General features: G+C 26.7%; 4 protein-coding genes across 5 annotated transcripts; 2 read left to right on the top strand and 2 right to left on the bottom strand.

The window, feature by feature from the left end:
* The first annotated feature begins 327 nt into the window (after positions 1-327).
* Positions 328-6,754, top strand: LOC113551556 (intraflagellar transport protein 88 homolog). 2 transcript variants are annotated; one of them, XM_026953855.1, is made up of 13 exons: positions 328-418; positions 2,841-2,891; positions 2,997-3,178; positions 3,308-3,503; positions 3,651-3,868; positions 3,930-4,161; positions 4,244-4,588; positions 4,652-4,986; positions 5,103-5,214; positions 5,272-5,506; positions 5,580-5,837; positions 6,067-6,225; positions 6,619-6,754. In XM_026953855.1, exons 1-13 carry the CDS (start codon positions 365-367, stop codon positions 6,735-6,737), a joined length of 2,496 nt encoding a protein of 831 aa, XP_026809656.1. In that variant the 5' UTR covers positions 328-364; the 3' UTR covers positions 6,738-6,754. The 2 variants fall into 2 exon arrangements, with proteins under 2 accessions (XP_026809656.1, XP_026809655.1); XM_026953854.1 differs by lacking the exon at positions 328-418 and adding an exon at positions 2,557-2,767.
* On the bottom strand, positions 6,405-10,595 carry LOC113551557 (stAR-related lipid transfer protein 7, mitochondrial). Its single transcript, XM_026953856.1, has 8 exons — positions 10,183-10,595; positions 9,262-9,635; positions 8,986-9,194; positions 8,785-8,880; positions 8,563-8,723; positions 7,677-7,859; positions 7,084-7,168; positions 6,405-7,021 (listed from the first exon to the last, which is right to left on the bottom strand). Exons 2-8 carry the CDS (start codon positions 9,612-9,614, stop codon positions 6,849-6,851), a joined length of 1,260 nt encoding a protein of 419 aa, XP_026809657.1. The 5' UTR covers positions 9,615-9,635; positions 10,183-10,595; the 3' UTR covers positions 6,405-6,848.
* Positions 10,596-11,043: 448 nt separating this feature from the next.
* LOC113554403 (lanC-like protein 3 homolog) lies at positions 11,044-13,932 on the top strand. The gene is made up of 4 exons (XM_026958231.1): positions 11,044-11,862; positions 11,945-12,163; positions 13,433-13,549; positions 13,613-13,932. Exons 1-4 carry the CDS (start codon positions 11,229-11,231, stop codon positions 13,858-13,860), a joined length of 1,218 nt encoding a protein of 405 aa, XP_026814032.1. The 5' UTR covers positions 11,044-11,228; the 3' UTR covers positions 13,861-13,932.
* A 501-nt stretch (positions 13,933-14,433) lies between these two features.
* LOC113554404 lies at positions 14,434-15,806 on the bottom strand. Its single transcript, XM_026958232.1, has one exon. It carries the CDS (start codon positions 15,719-15,721, stop codon positions 14,564-14,566), a length of 1,158 nt encoding a protein of 385 aa, XP_026814033.1. The 5' UTR covers positions 15,722-15,806; the 3' UTR covers positions 14,434-14,563.
* Between the last annotated feature and the right edge of the window lie 725 nt (positions 15,807-16,531).

Raw genomic sequence — 16,531 nt, forward strand, 5'->3', positions numbered from 1 at the left:
CGTTTCGATCGCGCGCGCTCCGGACGGAACGCTGGTGCGCACGCGCACGCCGCAGCGGCCGACCGCGCGTATGGCGTCCGCACACAATTCGAAAGCCGCGCGCAATCAATATAATGTTCTGCGACCCGCGCGCTCCGCCAACGCTTGATCTGCGCGGCCGGGTACCACCGCCGAACGTGGCGTGTACAGCGTGTCTCAAAAGTCACTGTATCGCCAGTAATGGATTTAGGAGAAGTGCAGGGGGTGCAAATGCACCTGGGCCCCAAAGCTGAGGAGGTTTCAGAAGTCTGAGGATCAATAATACCTTATAGATTTTTCGAATGTGTGTGTGTATAAGGAAATCGGTTCTTAACAGCGGTGAATAATGGTCAAGAAAAAAATAATTTCGTACATTCTGAGCAACGAGCACGTCTTGTCGGTGAGACCGCGATGGCACTCGTCAATAAACGTTTAAATACACGACTTTTTCACCAGCAATATGATTTTGGATATCGATAAGAAAATTCCGATTTAATGGCATGCGAATATTTTTCATTGGTTTGATGACGGGAAGGTATACTGCGGCAGTTGAAAAAACTGCATTTAAATATTGTATTGATTTGTTTTCCACTCTTTGGGACGTTGAGGTGATGCGGGACTTTTGGTAGATACTGTATAATGTATATCGTATTATAATAATATTATTTGCGAGTGCGATTGTATGCAGGCGGCCAGGATCGACAGATAGCGGCGACGCGCCAGAGATTAAAGACGTAGTCGCGATCTTTCTGAAAATCTGGTTACCGCATATTATTATTATTATTATTATTATACATCCTTGGAATGGGTAAATTATAATAATAATAATTTATTCGTTCGAATGAAACGACCGCGGAAAACCCATCATTGTGTATATTATAGATTTTAATTAATAATTATAATTTATAATATTGTTCATCACATTACACGAAATTAATTTGATTTCACTAATATTAAATTATTACATTATATGTGAGTAATATAAATCGTTCTTGACACTCTACATTTAGACCACAAACCATCAAGATTAAAAATATAGAAAGGTAGAATGTCTGCAAACAACCTATAGTGTTGCGTCAAAAATAATGACTAGTATATTTATAAAATATTTGCTTTTCTATTGCTTTTTTTTTTATTAAAAATCGAATACGATCATAACAATAATATAGCGATAATATTACCTAACATATAAAAAGCTAAACGAATAAACGATGATGCTATAACAGTTTAAGTGAATAAAAGCTTTTATGGAGATTATACATAATATAAAATATTATATCAGGGGTTGGCAAGTAATTTCTATTGGAGTCCTGAAGATTAAAATAATAAATCAATGAGGTCCAGTGAAAAAAATCTTTTTCAAATTTTTATACATAATGAAGTAAGAACAATGTATTGACAGAGTCCAGAGTTTTGCCTTCCGCGGTTCGCTAGTTGCCGACCCCTGTATTATAGATAATATTTAATAACCATTTTATATAGGTAGTTAGGTAATTTAAACTATGTATAATATTAATATATTATATTGATAATATTGTCATATTGATATGTTTTATTTTTTAGCAAACGGTAATATTTATTTTGGTTTTACTTTTCAAAATTTCAAAAATACAGACAACATAGCGTTTGTTACATAGTAGGTACTCGCGTATTCTAATTAAGACAGATTCACAATAGTTTCAGTTATATACTTACTAATTAACTATATAAGATGTTTTAATTATTGTTTACGAATGTATCTATTGCATTAATTATATTTTTAAATAGTTTTATTGAAATTTGTCAAAATCACTATTATTTACTTTAGCTTTATTTGTTTTGTTATTTTGTGGTAGATATAGTAGGTACGGCTGACAAAATAATATGTACTGAAAATAATAGTACGTATATTTAGTAGGCTATCTACAACGCCGTATGATAATAACAACAAGTGGGTTAATATTGAACTATAATTTGTCTATACTTACGAATAAGGTTCACCAATAAATTGTCGTTGGTACATTAATGTAGAAAAACATTTTATAAGCAATTTAATTTGGGAATTACAAATATGTATAGAACAAACATTAGAATAAACATTTGAATATTTTTAAATGGCTTCTAACTTATAAAGTTATAACCAACATAATATTATAATTATAATTTATAATAAAAATATGTGATAGTCTAATAATTATTAATTCGTTATTGTGAATTTTGATTAAGAATAAAATCGAAACATTAAAACCCATTTAAATATGGACTAAATAGCCGCTCAAAAATATTTTTTCTGAAAAACTGAATAGTTATTTCAGTAATTAATAATTATCATAGCCTGAATATTTTGTACAAATTAGAATCTTTAAAATTATTTTTGTTTAAAAAAATTATGACTAAAATCTAAAACGTACGATTATTAGTTATGTCATTAGACATTCAAATAATCTATTTAAAAATAGGTATTTACAATAACAATTGAGTAAAGTAGGTAGTTACTGTTTAAAGTAAGGCGTTTCTATGGGGATACCATTGGTATACACAAATGGGAAATTATAACCAGATACATTTTTATTTAACTTATAATCTTTATAATATCTATTGATAAATTCCGAGTAACTTAAAAATGGATTCGGCACATCTTAAAAATAAGTTTAATGCTTATGACAGTGACATGTACTCCCAATATGATTACCATTTAGATGGAGCAAAAGAGGATCCTGAAGAAATTCTTAGACAAGCGCTACGGTCATCCTACAGTAGAAGGGCATCAGTTAATATAATAATTTACATTTAACTGTTTTAATAAACTTAAAAAAAAATTGAAATAAACATTTTTTTAATAGATGTCCACCAAAGCTCCAACGGGTCTTCCACTGCCATTCGCCACAACACCAGTAAGTAAAATTACCTATATTTAAGGTTCTATGAAATAAATTATAATAAATTATAGGTAATATGTTATTACATTATTTTTGTCAATAATATTTTTATTTTTAAAGCAAATTAAAGACCCACATGCATTAGTTTTAAGACCAGAAAGCTCTAGAAGTGGTTCAGAATCATCAAACAGGCCAGCAACAGCTGTCAGAGGAGCTGGTTACACATCACATTCATCTACTTATGATGTTTTGAGTCAGCCTTCGAGAAATATGATTATGTCAGAACCAAACAAAGAAGAAAGGTACCTACCTAATACATATAGAACTATAAAACTGTGTAGTACCTATGAATTTTGCTCCTTATCCTTTATGTTTATTTTACATTAATATTTAATAATGATAGCAAACATTGAATATTTTTTAAATTTTAGAGTAGAAGATAAAATCAAAAAACTTGAAAAACGCATTCATGATTTAGTCAATGATGCCTGTATGGCTGAAGCTAGAGGAGACTTTCAACTAGGATTGGAGAAGTCAAAAGATGCTTCAAATAAGGAAAGAAGTTTAATTAGAATGCAAGAACAAGCAGGACTGAATGATTCTCACAATATTGATCTGACCTTTTTGGTATATACCTACATTCAGTTACATTACATTTTTTTAATATTATTTAATTTGTTTTTTAATTTAATTTAAATTTCTAAACTAACAATATTGTATTAATAATTTTAAATAATTATAATCACAAAAAATATTTATTTATCTACTGTTTAGGTCTTATTTACATTAGGTAACCAGTATGCAGCAAATGAAATGTATACAGAAGCTTTAAATACATATCAAGTGATTTCTAAGAACCGATTGTTTCAAAATGGTGCAAGAATGAGAGTAAATGTTGCAAATATTTATGAAAAGATTGGACAGCCCGAAAAAGCAATCAAAATGTATCGAATGGCTCTTGATCAAGTTCCAAATACCAATAAAAGTTTCAAGTAAATTTAATATATTTTATGTTATTAAGCTCTGACTTACTAATTAAGTATTTTGATTTAGGCGAGCTATCACGCATAATATTGGTGTAATATTTTTGAAACTAGGCAAATATGAAGATGCTTGTTCAAACTTTGAATATATTATGAATGAGAAACCTACATTTAAAGCAGGAATGCACGCATTGTTATGCTATTATATGTCAGGCAATAAAGATAAATCAAAACAAATATTCAAGCAAATGTTAGAAATATCATTAGATATAGATTTTGAAGACAAGTATGCTGCAAATTCTGTATGAAATAAATGATTTTTTTAATTATTAATTAATTAATTCTTAAAATATTACTTGAAAGAAATGTTTAATAAATATTTAGGACGACGTTGAAGCAACACTACTGGCAGAAGCTATAAAATCTGATCCACTTACAAAATATGAAAAACAAATTAAATCAAATTTTGAAAAAACAATTCTAAATGCAGCACATCTAATATCATCAATTATTGAAGATACATTCACTGAAGGGTACAGTTGGTGCTTAGACACTATTAAAATGTCACGGTATTCGTACTTAGCTGGTCACTTAGAAATAAATAAAGCTGTTGGATTTCTTTATCAAAATAACATATCATCAGCAATTGATACACTCAAAGCGTTCGACAACAAAGATAGCAAAGTAGCGAGTGCAGCTGCAACAAACTTATCGTTCATACATTTTTTAGTATGTCCTTTTTTAATATGACATAAAACCATTAACTGACATTTATATGTATGAAATTTATAGAAAGGTGATTTAGAACAAGCAGAAAGAACTTCAATAGCTGCCTGTGAAACAGACTCTTATAATAGTCTGGCGTGTGTCAATCAAGGAAACTGCTTCTTTGTCAAGCAAGACTACTACAAAGCAAAAGAACTTTACACACTTGCATTAGAGAAAGATATAATGTGTTCAGAAGCAATGTATAATTTGGGCTTAACTAATAAACAACTTGGGCATTTGGATGATGCGATGGATTGTTTCCAAAAGCTTCATGTCATTATCAGTAATCATCCGGAAGTTATTTATCAAATTGCATTATTAAATGAAATGATTGGAGATCTTGAACAGGCCATAGAATGGTAAATATACATAAATATCAACTTACATTATTTACAGTAGGTTTATATACATTTTATAATTTTAGTTTGGATAATGACGATTATTAAAATTATTATAATTTATAATTTACATTAAGGTATTTACAACTGTTGAGTATAGTTCCTGACGATGTTGGTGTTCTACAAAAATTAGGCGATATTTATGAAAACATCAACGACAAGCAACAAGCATACCATTATTATTATGAGGTTTCAAATATTTATTTTTGAATTTTTTGTACATTTTATCATTAAATCTAATTTTAGTCATACCGTCATTATCCTTCAAACTTAGAAGTGTTGGATTGGTTAGGAGCATACTTTGTTGAAATGAAAGTACCAGAAAAAGCAGTAGATTACTTTGAACAAGCATCTCTCATGCAGCCAGCTGAACCAAAATGGTATATGTTAATTGGGTCATGTTATAGAAGAGCAGGACATTTTCAATTGGCTTTACAGACGTACAAAGATGTGTTAAATAGATTTCCAGACAATACAGAGTGTATGCCAACACTAATTTAAACAACTAAGAATATCATTAGATTAAATATTTAACAGTAAATTTTATAACTTAGGTCTCAAATTATTAATCAGAATTTGTACGGATTTGGGTCTGAAAGAGGCATCAGAATACAGCGAATTGTTGAGAAAAGCCGAAAAAGCTAAAGATATTAGAGAGCGTATAAGTACAGCACGAACTGGGTACCGTAAGACAATGGAAACAAGGGGTGGAACAGGTATGGTTATGACTTCTAATACAAACAACTATGTCCAAAAGCAGACAGCTTCAGGAGAAACAAATATTTACGTACACAACAGCCCTAAAGATTCAGGTATAAAATTAAGTTTATCACACACCTAAATACATAAATTACTAATTAGGTATAGAAGAAGTAAAATGTAAATAATATGTAAGAAAATTACATAAGAAGTAAAAAGAAAATATTTATGTTCAACCTTTTAGTTTCTGATCATTGAATTAAAATTAATTGAACATTTAAATGTTCATTGGCTACACTCAATAACACATTGATTAAAAAACTTTTAAATTATATTATTAAGGTTTAGTGAATGATTCTTCGCAAAGACCACGGACATCTAGAGGAGGAACAGCTTTGATTACAACATCAATGCCTTTAACAAGTGCATATTCACGACAAAATATTTCTGATGAAATGAACATTTATGTTCATCCAGAACCAGAAGCAAAATTACCAAATGGTAATTAATTCTTAAATTAAACTTAAAAATTGTTTAATGGATTGAGCATCACTACTGTAATCAGTACTGTAGCGAAAGGTTAATAACATAAGCAATCGCCAATCATATAACCCAATTATAATACTTATCATTTTGTAATCATTTACATAAAAAAAATTGTACTACAATATTTCAATCAATTTAAAAAATAATGTTATGTATTTGTGAACCATAAGTATTTTATATACAGATTATTTATATATTAATTACAATTAAAAACACTATGATAAGACATACAATATTCTCATAACATGCCTAGGGGTAATACAAAGGCGCAATGAAAGCTAGTTACAGCACTAACTACTGTAATAACAATAATGTATATAATTATAAATAATTAATATTTTCATATAGAAATGTATAGTGATCCATTGGGACCCTTACAAAGACCACGCACATCAACATCAAGACCAATCACATCATTAGAAAAAGAATTTGAAGATGAACAAGTTCAAGATCTATTACCGGAATAATTATGTATATATTATATAATAACGATAGAAATTATTTTATATACACTTTTGCATAAATGTATTTTTTTTTTATTGACTATTTAATAACTAATTTATATTTTTAAAAGTCATTTAAAATAAAAAGTATCCAAAAAGCCAAGAAATCCAAGACGTTTGAGTCTGTGGTTGATCTAGTTTGGTTTCTATGTTAGTTTTATCAGATTTTAAAATTTTATTTTCTTCAAAACGACGTTTTGTTAATTCTAATGCAGCTAATCGTTGATCATTTAAAAATGAAGGCATTCCTAATAAAATAAAATATATTTTATTTATTATTCATGAATTTAATTTAAAAAAAATAATATACCTTTACATTGATACCACGACATCAAGTAATTTGAAACAGAAACTCCAGGGTCATCAAAGTAAGTGATTGAAAACTCAACTCCTGGCTATAACATTACAAAATATTATTCAAAATGATGACATTTAATAGTGCAATAAATTATTTATGAAATGTATAAACCCTATAAACTAAAATATAACTTTTTTTTGTAAATCATAAGTATATCTCATAATTTTTTTTTATATCTATTAATCTAGTAGTTAATTAAATTTTTGATTATGACCAACTGATCAATACTGTGTTAATTAATTTATTATTTGCATTATTTAATGTTAAGTTTATTTTACAATGAAATATACTGTTTCAATTTGCCTAAGATGGATAATGACATAGAAAAATGTAACGTACCCTCAATATCTTAAATTGTTAAAAGGTTTGTAATGACTACAATGATAATTTATATTCAATTTAAATATTATGTACATACAATTTATGATATATAAAATCTTAGGTACAAAATATATTGTGAATAATTAATTCTAAATAAAAATAACATAATTATATTTATTTTTCAATAAAATTAAATCAAATGTTTTTTTACATTTGAACTTTACCTTATCAAAATCCTCATGTGGTTTAATGACAATATATGACCAGTAATTTTTTACTCTCCATTTATTACTCTGTTCAGGAAAATCGGGATGTTCAACACTTTCACAAACAATTAACATTAATTTTTCATCTTCATCAATTTTGTAACGCCGTTTAAACACATAATCACGATTTTGAAACCATTTCTATAAATCATTCAAACAACGTATAATAAATAAAAAAATTAAAAAAATAAAAGTAATGGAAAATAAAAAACTATATTAAAGCCGCATATTATTGGCATATTAAATTTATAAAAAAAGCAATATAAAGAACATTAGAACATGAAAATTAAAAATAAATGTAATTATCTACATATTTTAATGGCAAAAATATTGTTTGAATATGTTAAGTACATAAATATATAAAAAACTAGTATTTATTGCAAAAAAAGGTTTGTATATGGTATGTAACATTTAACAACACTATGTATACAACAAGAATATAATTGTAATTTACACAAAAATTTAAACATACAATTTTAATAAATTTATAAATATATTAAATAGGAAATATCAACATTATTACAAATTTAATAAAAAATAATAATAATATGAATAAAGATAATGTTTATATTTTATTGTTTACTATTAAAAACTATTCAAATCTAAACTTCCAAATAGTTGACAAATTGGCTTATTTTTTTTTTAATTTTAGGGAAAAAATATAAAAATAATAATAATAAAACAAACCTTAAAACCTATTTAAATTTGTATTTTTGTCATTATAATAACTTCAAAAACTTCAAGGAAATTTTGATTTTTCCTTTTGATATAAGAATTTGTCTAGTCTAATAAATGTACACATATAAAAATTGCAATAGTATAATTTTTAGATACTAATAATTACCGGCCAACGAAGCTCCCAATAAATGAGATCACTGTGTGTAAGAGGCTCAGAATCAAAAATATTCAAATCTACAGACATGCTATCCCATTCTTTTCGATAATTAAGGTCTAACTGCACTTGCATGAAGTCCAATGCTGTTATATCATTAAATGATCCATGTACTATAAAAACGTACAAACTATAATCTTTAATTATTACTTTTTTTTAAATGTTATTAGATACCTTTATAAATATATAAATCTTGATCTGGGTAATCAACATTAGGTTTTTTCCATGCATTGTAATAAGAACCACTCGTAAAAGGTTCCCACCCTTCTTCTGTAAAAATAAATGAAACCAAACTACAAAAAATGTTTTAGAATATTAACTAAAATGAAAATTAATATTTAGTGTTGGTATAATAAATAATAATTATTTAATTACCACTCATGTTTCTACATCTGGGACAATTACAACTAGTGTATGAACAATCAAATTTATTTTGATTATTTTTTGTCTTAGACATAGATAACTTTAGTTCATTATTATTAGAATCAGTTTTTTGAGAAATACTATTTTGTTCATCTTGAATAATATCATTTGAAGTAGATTTATTATTTAATTTTTTGACAATTCCAAATTCTTGACGTAACCTATGAATAAATAAAAATATATATTTATTAAATACAAATTAAATCTAAAATTACAAAACCAAAATACCTGATTAATTCATCAACACATATTCTTTCTTTATACCAATCAAATGTAAAAGCCATAGCTACACACATGATCAAGTTTTTTCTGTGTTTAGCCAACTGTTGCTTGAACTTATTAACAGCAGTAATCATTTTTTTACAAGCAATCATTACCTTTTTAGTTCTTGAAATATGAGCACCAAAGTCTTGTTTTTTAAAAAAATTTTTAGTGCGTTTTTTTAAAATAGATAATAGTAATGAATCATTTGATAACGATTTCTTGCACCGCTTTGAAAATGTACGACATACTGATTGTGCCCGACAACTTGATGATGCCATTAGTAAATTTGGTTTCCAGACAAAGCTTTTAATTGACATACTGACCAGCTTACTCAGTTCCTAAAAAAACAACAAATTATTAAACCTTAAAATGGAATCAAAGTTAAAAATAATATTATTTTTTTCCTATAAATGTGTCCTATTTGGAAAATGCTAAATATTTCGACTGTTTAAAGAAAACAAATGATTAATATAAACAATTCTTATACATAATAGGATAAATAATATAATAGAAATGCAAGAATAAATCTGTTATGAAAATAAATATTCTACACAAATAGATAGAAAGATAATTCTAAATTACTCAAGCAATTATGAAATATATTGATTAAAAATTATTAAAATCACTTTTAAAATTATAAACTAATATCAAAATATATTTTGAAGATATGAGAACTTGTTAATTTTAAATTGTAATTTTAACTCTTAGTATGCCATTATGGTACTATTATCGTACACAAGTACAAAAGTAACATTCTTTAGTAAAATAATAAACATTAAAAAATAACCAACTATTTGTTTATTTATTTAATTTATTCAAAGTAACTGTTAGAAATAACATTTTTAAATATTTTTTATTAGAATACATCATGATCAAATAACTTACAAAAGCAGATTAATTAAATACAATCTCAGTGCGTTAAGGTAAAACAACGTTGAGCAACATTTTATTCAATAGTTTGATAGAAATTGTCAAGTTGTTCTCAATTCTTCCCTGCGTCACATGTATTATTATTATTATTATTTATAATCCCGTCGATCCAAATATTATTATCGACTAAACGTTGCGAAATACTTAAATGAAAGCACGGAGTACGTCGATAATAACATAATTAATTCTCACAATTGACTGACATTCACAGATGAATAATTAACATATCATCTTGTAAGCAATATGAATATTATTAGTTATTATATACTATACACATAACTCGAAAGTCGTAAGTACATTACACATTCAGGCACATTTATTATTATTATATATCATTAAAAATATATATAAAAAAATTTTTGACTCCGGTCCAAAATACAAGGTTATCTTCGTCTAAATAGTTCAAACATGTGAAAATTCAGTGTTAATAAAAAAGGGAAAATAATATCAATTCATTCAATAACACTAAACACATTGTATAATATTATATAGTATTTAATCTATTCTGTGGTATTATCACAGGTATTATTAATTATTCTTATCGTTTATCTAATAGATATGAATCATGAATCATGAATACATGATAGAATAATATAATAAAAATTTGATGTGATTTTTAGAATTTAGAATGTAATAAATAATAATTTATTAGTTGGTCATTTTAAAAGTGATTAACCTATTAAACTAATTATTTGTTACATTTGTAGAAAATGTATTTATATTTTTTTTTTTGTTAGGAGATGCGGCTTAAAAAAAAACTAATCAGTAATAACTACAGTTAAAAATCAAAATAGTCTAATAGACAATAAACAAAAATTACAAAGAAAAAAAAAATACATAATACGCTCAGACAATTATTATGAAAATATTAAATTATAACAAGTTAATAATACTTATTTAAAGTACTTAGTGGTAAGTAACTAGTTATTTATAAAGGCTATAGCTACACACTTGTTTTACATATACAAAGTGACTTGCTGAACTAAGTAATATTAAAAATAATGGCAAAACGTTTCTTCAAGAATATATATTCCGAAAGTTATGAGAGTGATTTAAGTGTATATGACAAAGTTTGGAAAGATAAAGTAAATAATTTAATGCAACTTGTTGATCAAAATGCTTCATCATCGTCAAAAAACACTTTGTATACTGGAACGGCTGGTATTGCATACATGTTTTATCACTTGGCAATATCAAACGAATTTAAAAACAATTCCTCAACCTATTTAAATAAAGCAATCAAAGTTCTAAAACTTAAAGAAAGTAGTTTTAATCAGAAAAAATTAAATCACTTTATTTGTGGAGATGCAGGAGTAAACGCTGTAAATGCTGCAATATATAACCAGATAGGTGACACAAAAAAGGCTGAAATATATTTGAAAAATTTTGAGAATGGAGTAACTAATTGCAAGCCAATAGATTCTTTGAAACCTGGAGAAGATGAACTATTTGTTGGTCGTGCCGGGTATCTCTATGGAGTTCTATGGTTAGAAAAAGTTTTTGGAAGGAAAATAATACCTGACCAAGATGTTATTGACATATGCTTAACAATAATAGAATCTGGTCGCCAATATTCAAAAATAAAGAAAAGCATGTTTCCCCTTATGTACTCATATCACAGTAAAGAATATTTAGGCAAGTTTTCTTAAAACATGAATTGGAAAAAAAAAAGTTGCACTATTTCAATGTTATTCTTGCTCATCATTTTTTGTTATAGGAGCAGCTCATGGCCTATGTACAATTCTTCAAGTATTAATTTCATTTCCGTGTTTTATTAAAAACAACCAAAAAACCATGCAAGATATCAAAAAATGTATAGATTTATTGATATCTTTACAGACAACCAATGGTAATTTTCCTACTAAAATACTGGAATTAGGATCAAAACAAAGACCTGAAGAAGATGAATTGGTTCATTGGTGCCACGGAGCCCCAGGTGATTTATTCAATTTTTTTTGGCTATAGACCATGAACATATAATAGTATACCTTATAATTGTTTAAGGCCTATCGTTTATGTCTCTGTGGCCTGTAAATAGTGTCAGACTGGTTCATCCGGCTATCCTACAAATGCCGGTGAACCATTGGATAATTTTTCATGTTAGGGGCTATAACTAAATGGGAGAATATATATTTAAATAATTTGGATATTTCAAATTCTTTTTGAACCGATAAAAAAACCTGGTTTATTTAACACATTGTAAAGCGCATTTAAATATGTACTTATACTTCCGTACACACAAATTAATTTTTCACAAGTATTTTAAAAATGTAAAAGCCAATAATATCTAAATGCTTAACCTTGACGAATTGTTGAAGAAAACATCATTCAATTTTTTTTTTTCTTTATTATTAAAATACACAATCTGTACCTCGTTGATACAACAAGAGTATTAGCTAAAAAGTATAAAATAACATGAATAGCTTGATAAAAGCAGCCACCCAGTGATGACACTTATAAATTGAGGTTATACAATATAAGTTTTCTCATAGATACATTTATATTTATTTATTGATTTTTTTTTTTTTTTAGTATTATGATATTAAGTCAGCATATCTCTGCACCAGTTGCGTTTTAATCTCCTAGGAGGATTTCCCGGAATAACAATTGATGAGAGTGTTTTAACTAAAGGATTTGAATGAGTTGCAAGCTTGTTATGAAATCTTTTATAATAAGTAGCTGCTTCTTCATTAATAGTTTTAATTTTTAGGTCTGTGTGGAGAGTATGATTTGAAACATAAGGGGGGGAGTTTGTTAATTTTCTTAATGTTATATTTTGAAAAGTCTGAATACGATTTGTATTTGATTTTTTTGCATTTCCCCACAGATCATTCAATTTATAAACAATTATATTAATATATTATATTGGAATAGAATGTTAGGAATAGGATCTCCCAACTATGAATTAAAAAACTACTATTTTTATAATTAATTATAATTTATATTATAAATATAAATATTAAGATTATGTTTATTGCAATTTTTTTATTTTTATTATTAGGCTTATTATTTTCTGATTATGTGTACAATTGTAAAGAGAAAATAGAAATACTTATGTAAAACACTGTTTATACTCCATTTACATAGACCAACAATGTGAGATATTCTGTATTTTTAAATATTATTAATTACTTTTATTTTGTTGACATTTTGATTGTTATATTAAAAACAAATTATTATTTTCTTACACACATACATTTTTTAGGTGTTATATACTTATTAGCTAAAGCATATTTGGTTTTTAAAGAACCTTCTTATTTGGAATGTTGTTTAAAATGTGGAGATTTGGTATGGACAAAGGGACTTTTAAAAAAAGGACCTGGTAAGCTACCTATATAATATTTTATATTTTAATTTCTTTATTAATATTGATTTTTAATTTTAGGTTTATGTCATGGAATAGCTGGGAATGGATATGTGTTTTTATTATTATATAGGTTGACCGGGGATACAAAACATTTAAACCGTGCTTTACAATTTGGTAAATTTATTTTTACTGATGAATGTATTCAAGGATCTAGAAGACCAGACAATTTGTACAGTTTATACGAAGGATTAGCTGGCACTGTTTGCTATTTAAGTGATTTGACTCAACCAGACAAAGCTAGTTTCCCATTCCTAGATGTGTTTTAATTAAATATTTTGTTGTATCAATTATCAAATATACATACTTTGTAAATATATTATGTTTAAAATATTTTTAAATGGATGTACATTTATGCATGTTATTGTTGAGGTATGACATAACTTATAATTGTATTTAATATAATGTAGATAAACTATGCACAGACTTTATAATTATCAATATCTCGAGGTATATCCACGATTAAAGATATCTTTAATCGTGGGTATATCTGAACATTATGAACTTGTGATTTTAGTTTATGATGAATGAAATCACGATATATATATATATAATTCTATATAATTTTATCTATATTGTGAATGAAGTTATCTCTTAAGTTTCATGTGTGTTAATCTATTATATAAATCATTATTTTGACATGATTTTTAGTTTAAGATTGAGTTTAGCCTCATAGACATGTTTAACAGTTGTTTGTTCTTCTGATTCTTCAGTATAAATCTGTATTAAATTTGTTATGGTAATACTTTCATTTTAAAATATAATTTTTTAATTCAATCAAATATATATAATTTAAAAATTCTTAAATAACAAGTACTTATTAAATAATTATTAATTAACATTATTCAGAATCACAGTAACAATACTGAAGTATAGAGTAAATAAAAATAATTATAAAAATTAGAACATATTTATATTTAAATTACTGTGCAAGCGGCATAGCATAACAATATAATTAAAATTGACTTGACATTAGTCATTTTTGGAATGAGACTGACTGGAGGATATTAATGTATTATGAAAAATGTTTTGTATTATTGTTTGAATTTGACTTCCAGAAAATGTTTGATCAACAGGAAACTCACGTATTATACTCTTATACAATGTTTTCATTGACTTTTTTAACTCGCTTGAATTTTCTATTTTATTTGGCTTTTCTATAACTAATGCTTCTAATTTTTTTAATCTCTCATTGGTTTTTATACTATCTAATTTAAATTTTTCAAATTCTTCATATAGAGATTCAATACAAACTGTTTTTAATGATGCAGCAATTTGATCAGTTTGGTTATTCTCAACAATTTCTTTTACTTGTATCAAAGAGTCATTTTTAGGAGCTGTATTTAATGGTTCTTGACTTACAATTTCCAGAAAATCATTTATATCATTTTCTTTGATTTCATAAACATTCTTGACAGTTACAGTTAAACATAAACATTGTTTGCCATTAGTCAAAATTTTCCAAGCACCCATTTCAGCATATGGTATGTATATAATTCTTTGAGTGCTGTCATTAACCCCTAATAAAGACCTTTCCCAGCCTTCTTGATTAACATTAACTTTTAAGTATTGACTATCTTCGATGTTATTAGAAACTTCTGGTCCAATTGTATTACCCTGAACTGTACTCGCAACATAAATTATTTCCACAACACTACCAAACATTGCTACATTGTCATTTCGAGATGGATAATACAGATCAAACCAAAACAGTTCCTTAAACCCATTAAGTTTCCACAGAACAAATGCCAAGTGTGAATTGAAGTCCACAGCGTCATTTGTATTTGAAAATTGTAAATGCCAGTTCTCTTTGGATAGGAATTCAACTGTATTGTTTTCATTTACATTGTACTTGAAATCTTTAGTTAACACAAGATTGACGAGAATTGAACTTTTACTACCATAAAGTAAGAGTTGATAGTAATTTAACTTCACATCTCCAGCCAATGCAAATCCATATTTACCAACTGCAGTTAATTCATTATTTTCAAGCTTACTAACAGTGACTGCTTTCGCGACAATAGTAGCAACTATTGGAGGATGAGTTTCCAGAGATTTTGGTCGCCGAATTGATTGATTGGCATCATTATGATGATGTTTAAATGTTTCGCTTTTATTGGTTGAGTCCATAAATAAAAAAAAGTATTACTTGAACAATAATTATTATATGAAATGTATTTAACAATTCAAAACATCAACAACATAATTGTTTTAATGTTTTGCACATGATATAACTGATATATCATAGTTTAGCATTTAAAATTATTTATCATTCATCAATTTATCATAGAAAAAAAAATGATTACCAAAAGTATCAACACCAAATGATAACATGGAACAACCATGGTAGTAATTACTAACTATATGATCTATATGATTCTATATTCTATAGAATACAAGATAATATTATTTTAAGCTATTTTAGTTGTTTTACCAATGAGTTTTATGAATTGAATAGGTAAATAGGTAATACAATATACAAATGTGTTTATTTAATAAATAAACATCTGCACTCTGCATTTTGAAACTAGAAATCAAGCACTTATAATTATAGTAAATTGATGTAGTGCAAGCTGATCAATGTTCAAGAATGACATGAACATTTCTTTAGTGAACAGAAATTAAAAAAATTCATTTTTGATAGTTGTAATGTAGTACAGAAAATGTATAAAATAAATGACATATGTCATGAATATAAATAAACATTTAATCGTTTATTCATCAACTAAAATCACAAGTTCAGAATGTTCAGATATACCTTGAGATACTGATAATTATAAAGTCTCAGTCAAGTCAGTCTCATTCCAAAAATGACTAATGTCAAGTCAATTTTAATTATATTGTTATGCTATGCCGCTTGCACAGTAATTTAAATATAAATATGTTCTAATTTTTATAATTATTTTTATTTACTCTATACTTCAGTATTGTTACTGTGAT

The sequence above is a fragment of the Rhopalosiphum maidis genome, chromosome 2 (assembly GCF_003676215.2).
Source record: "Rhopalosiphum maidis isolate BTI-1 chromosome 2, ASM367621v3, whole genome shotgun sequence".
Classification (NCBI taxonomy): Eukaryota; Metazoa; Arthropoda; class Insecta; order Hemiptera; family Aphididae; genus Rhopalosiphum; species Rhopalosiphum maidis.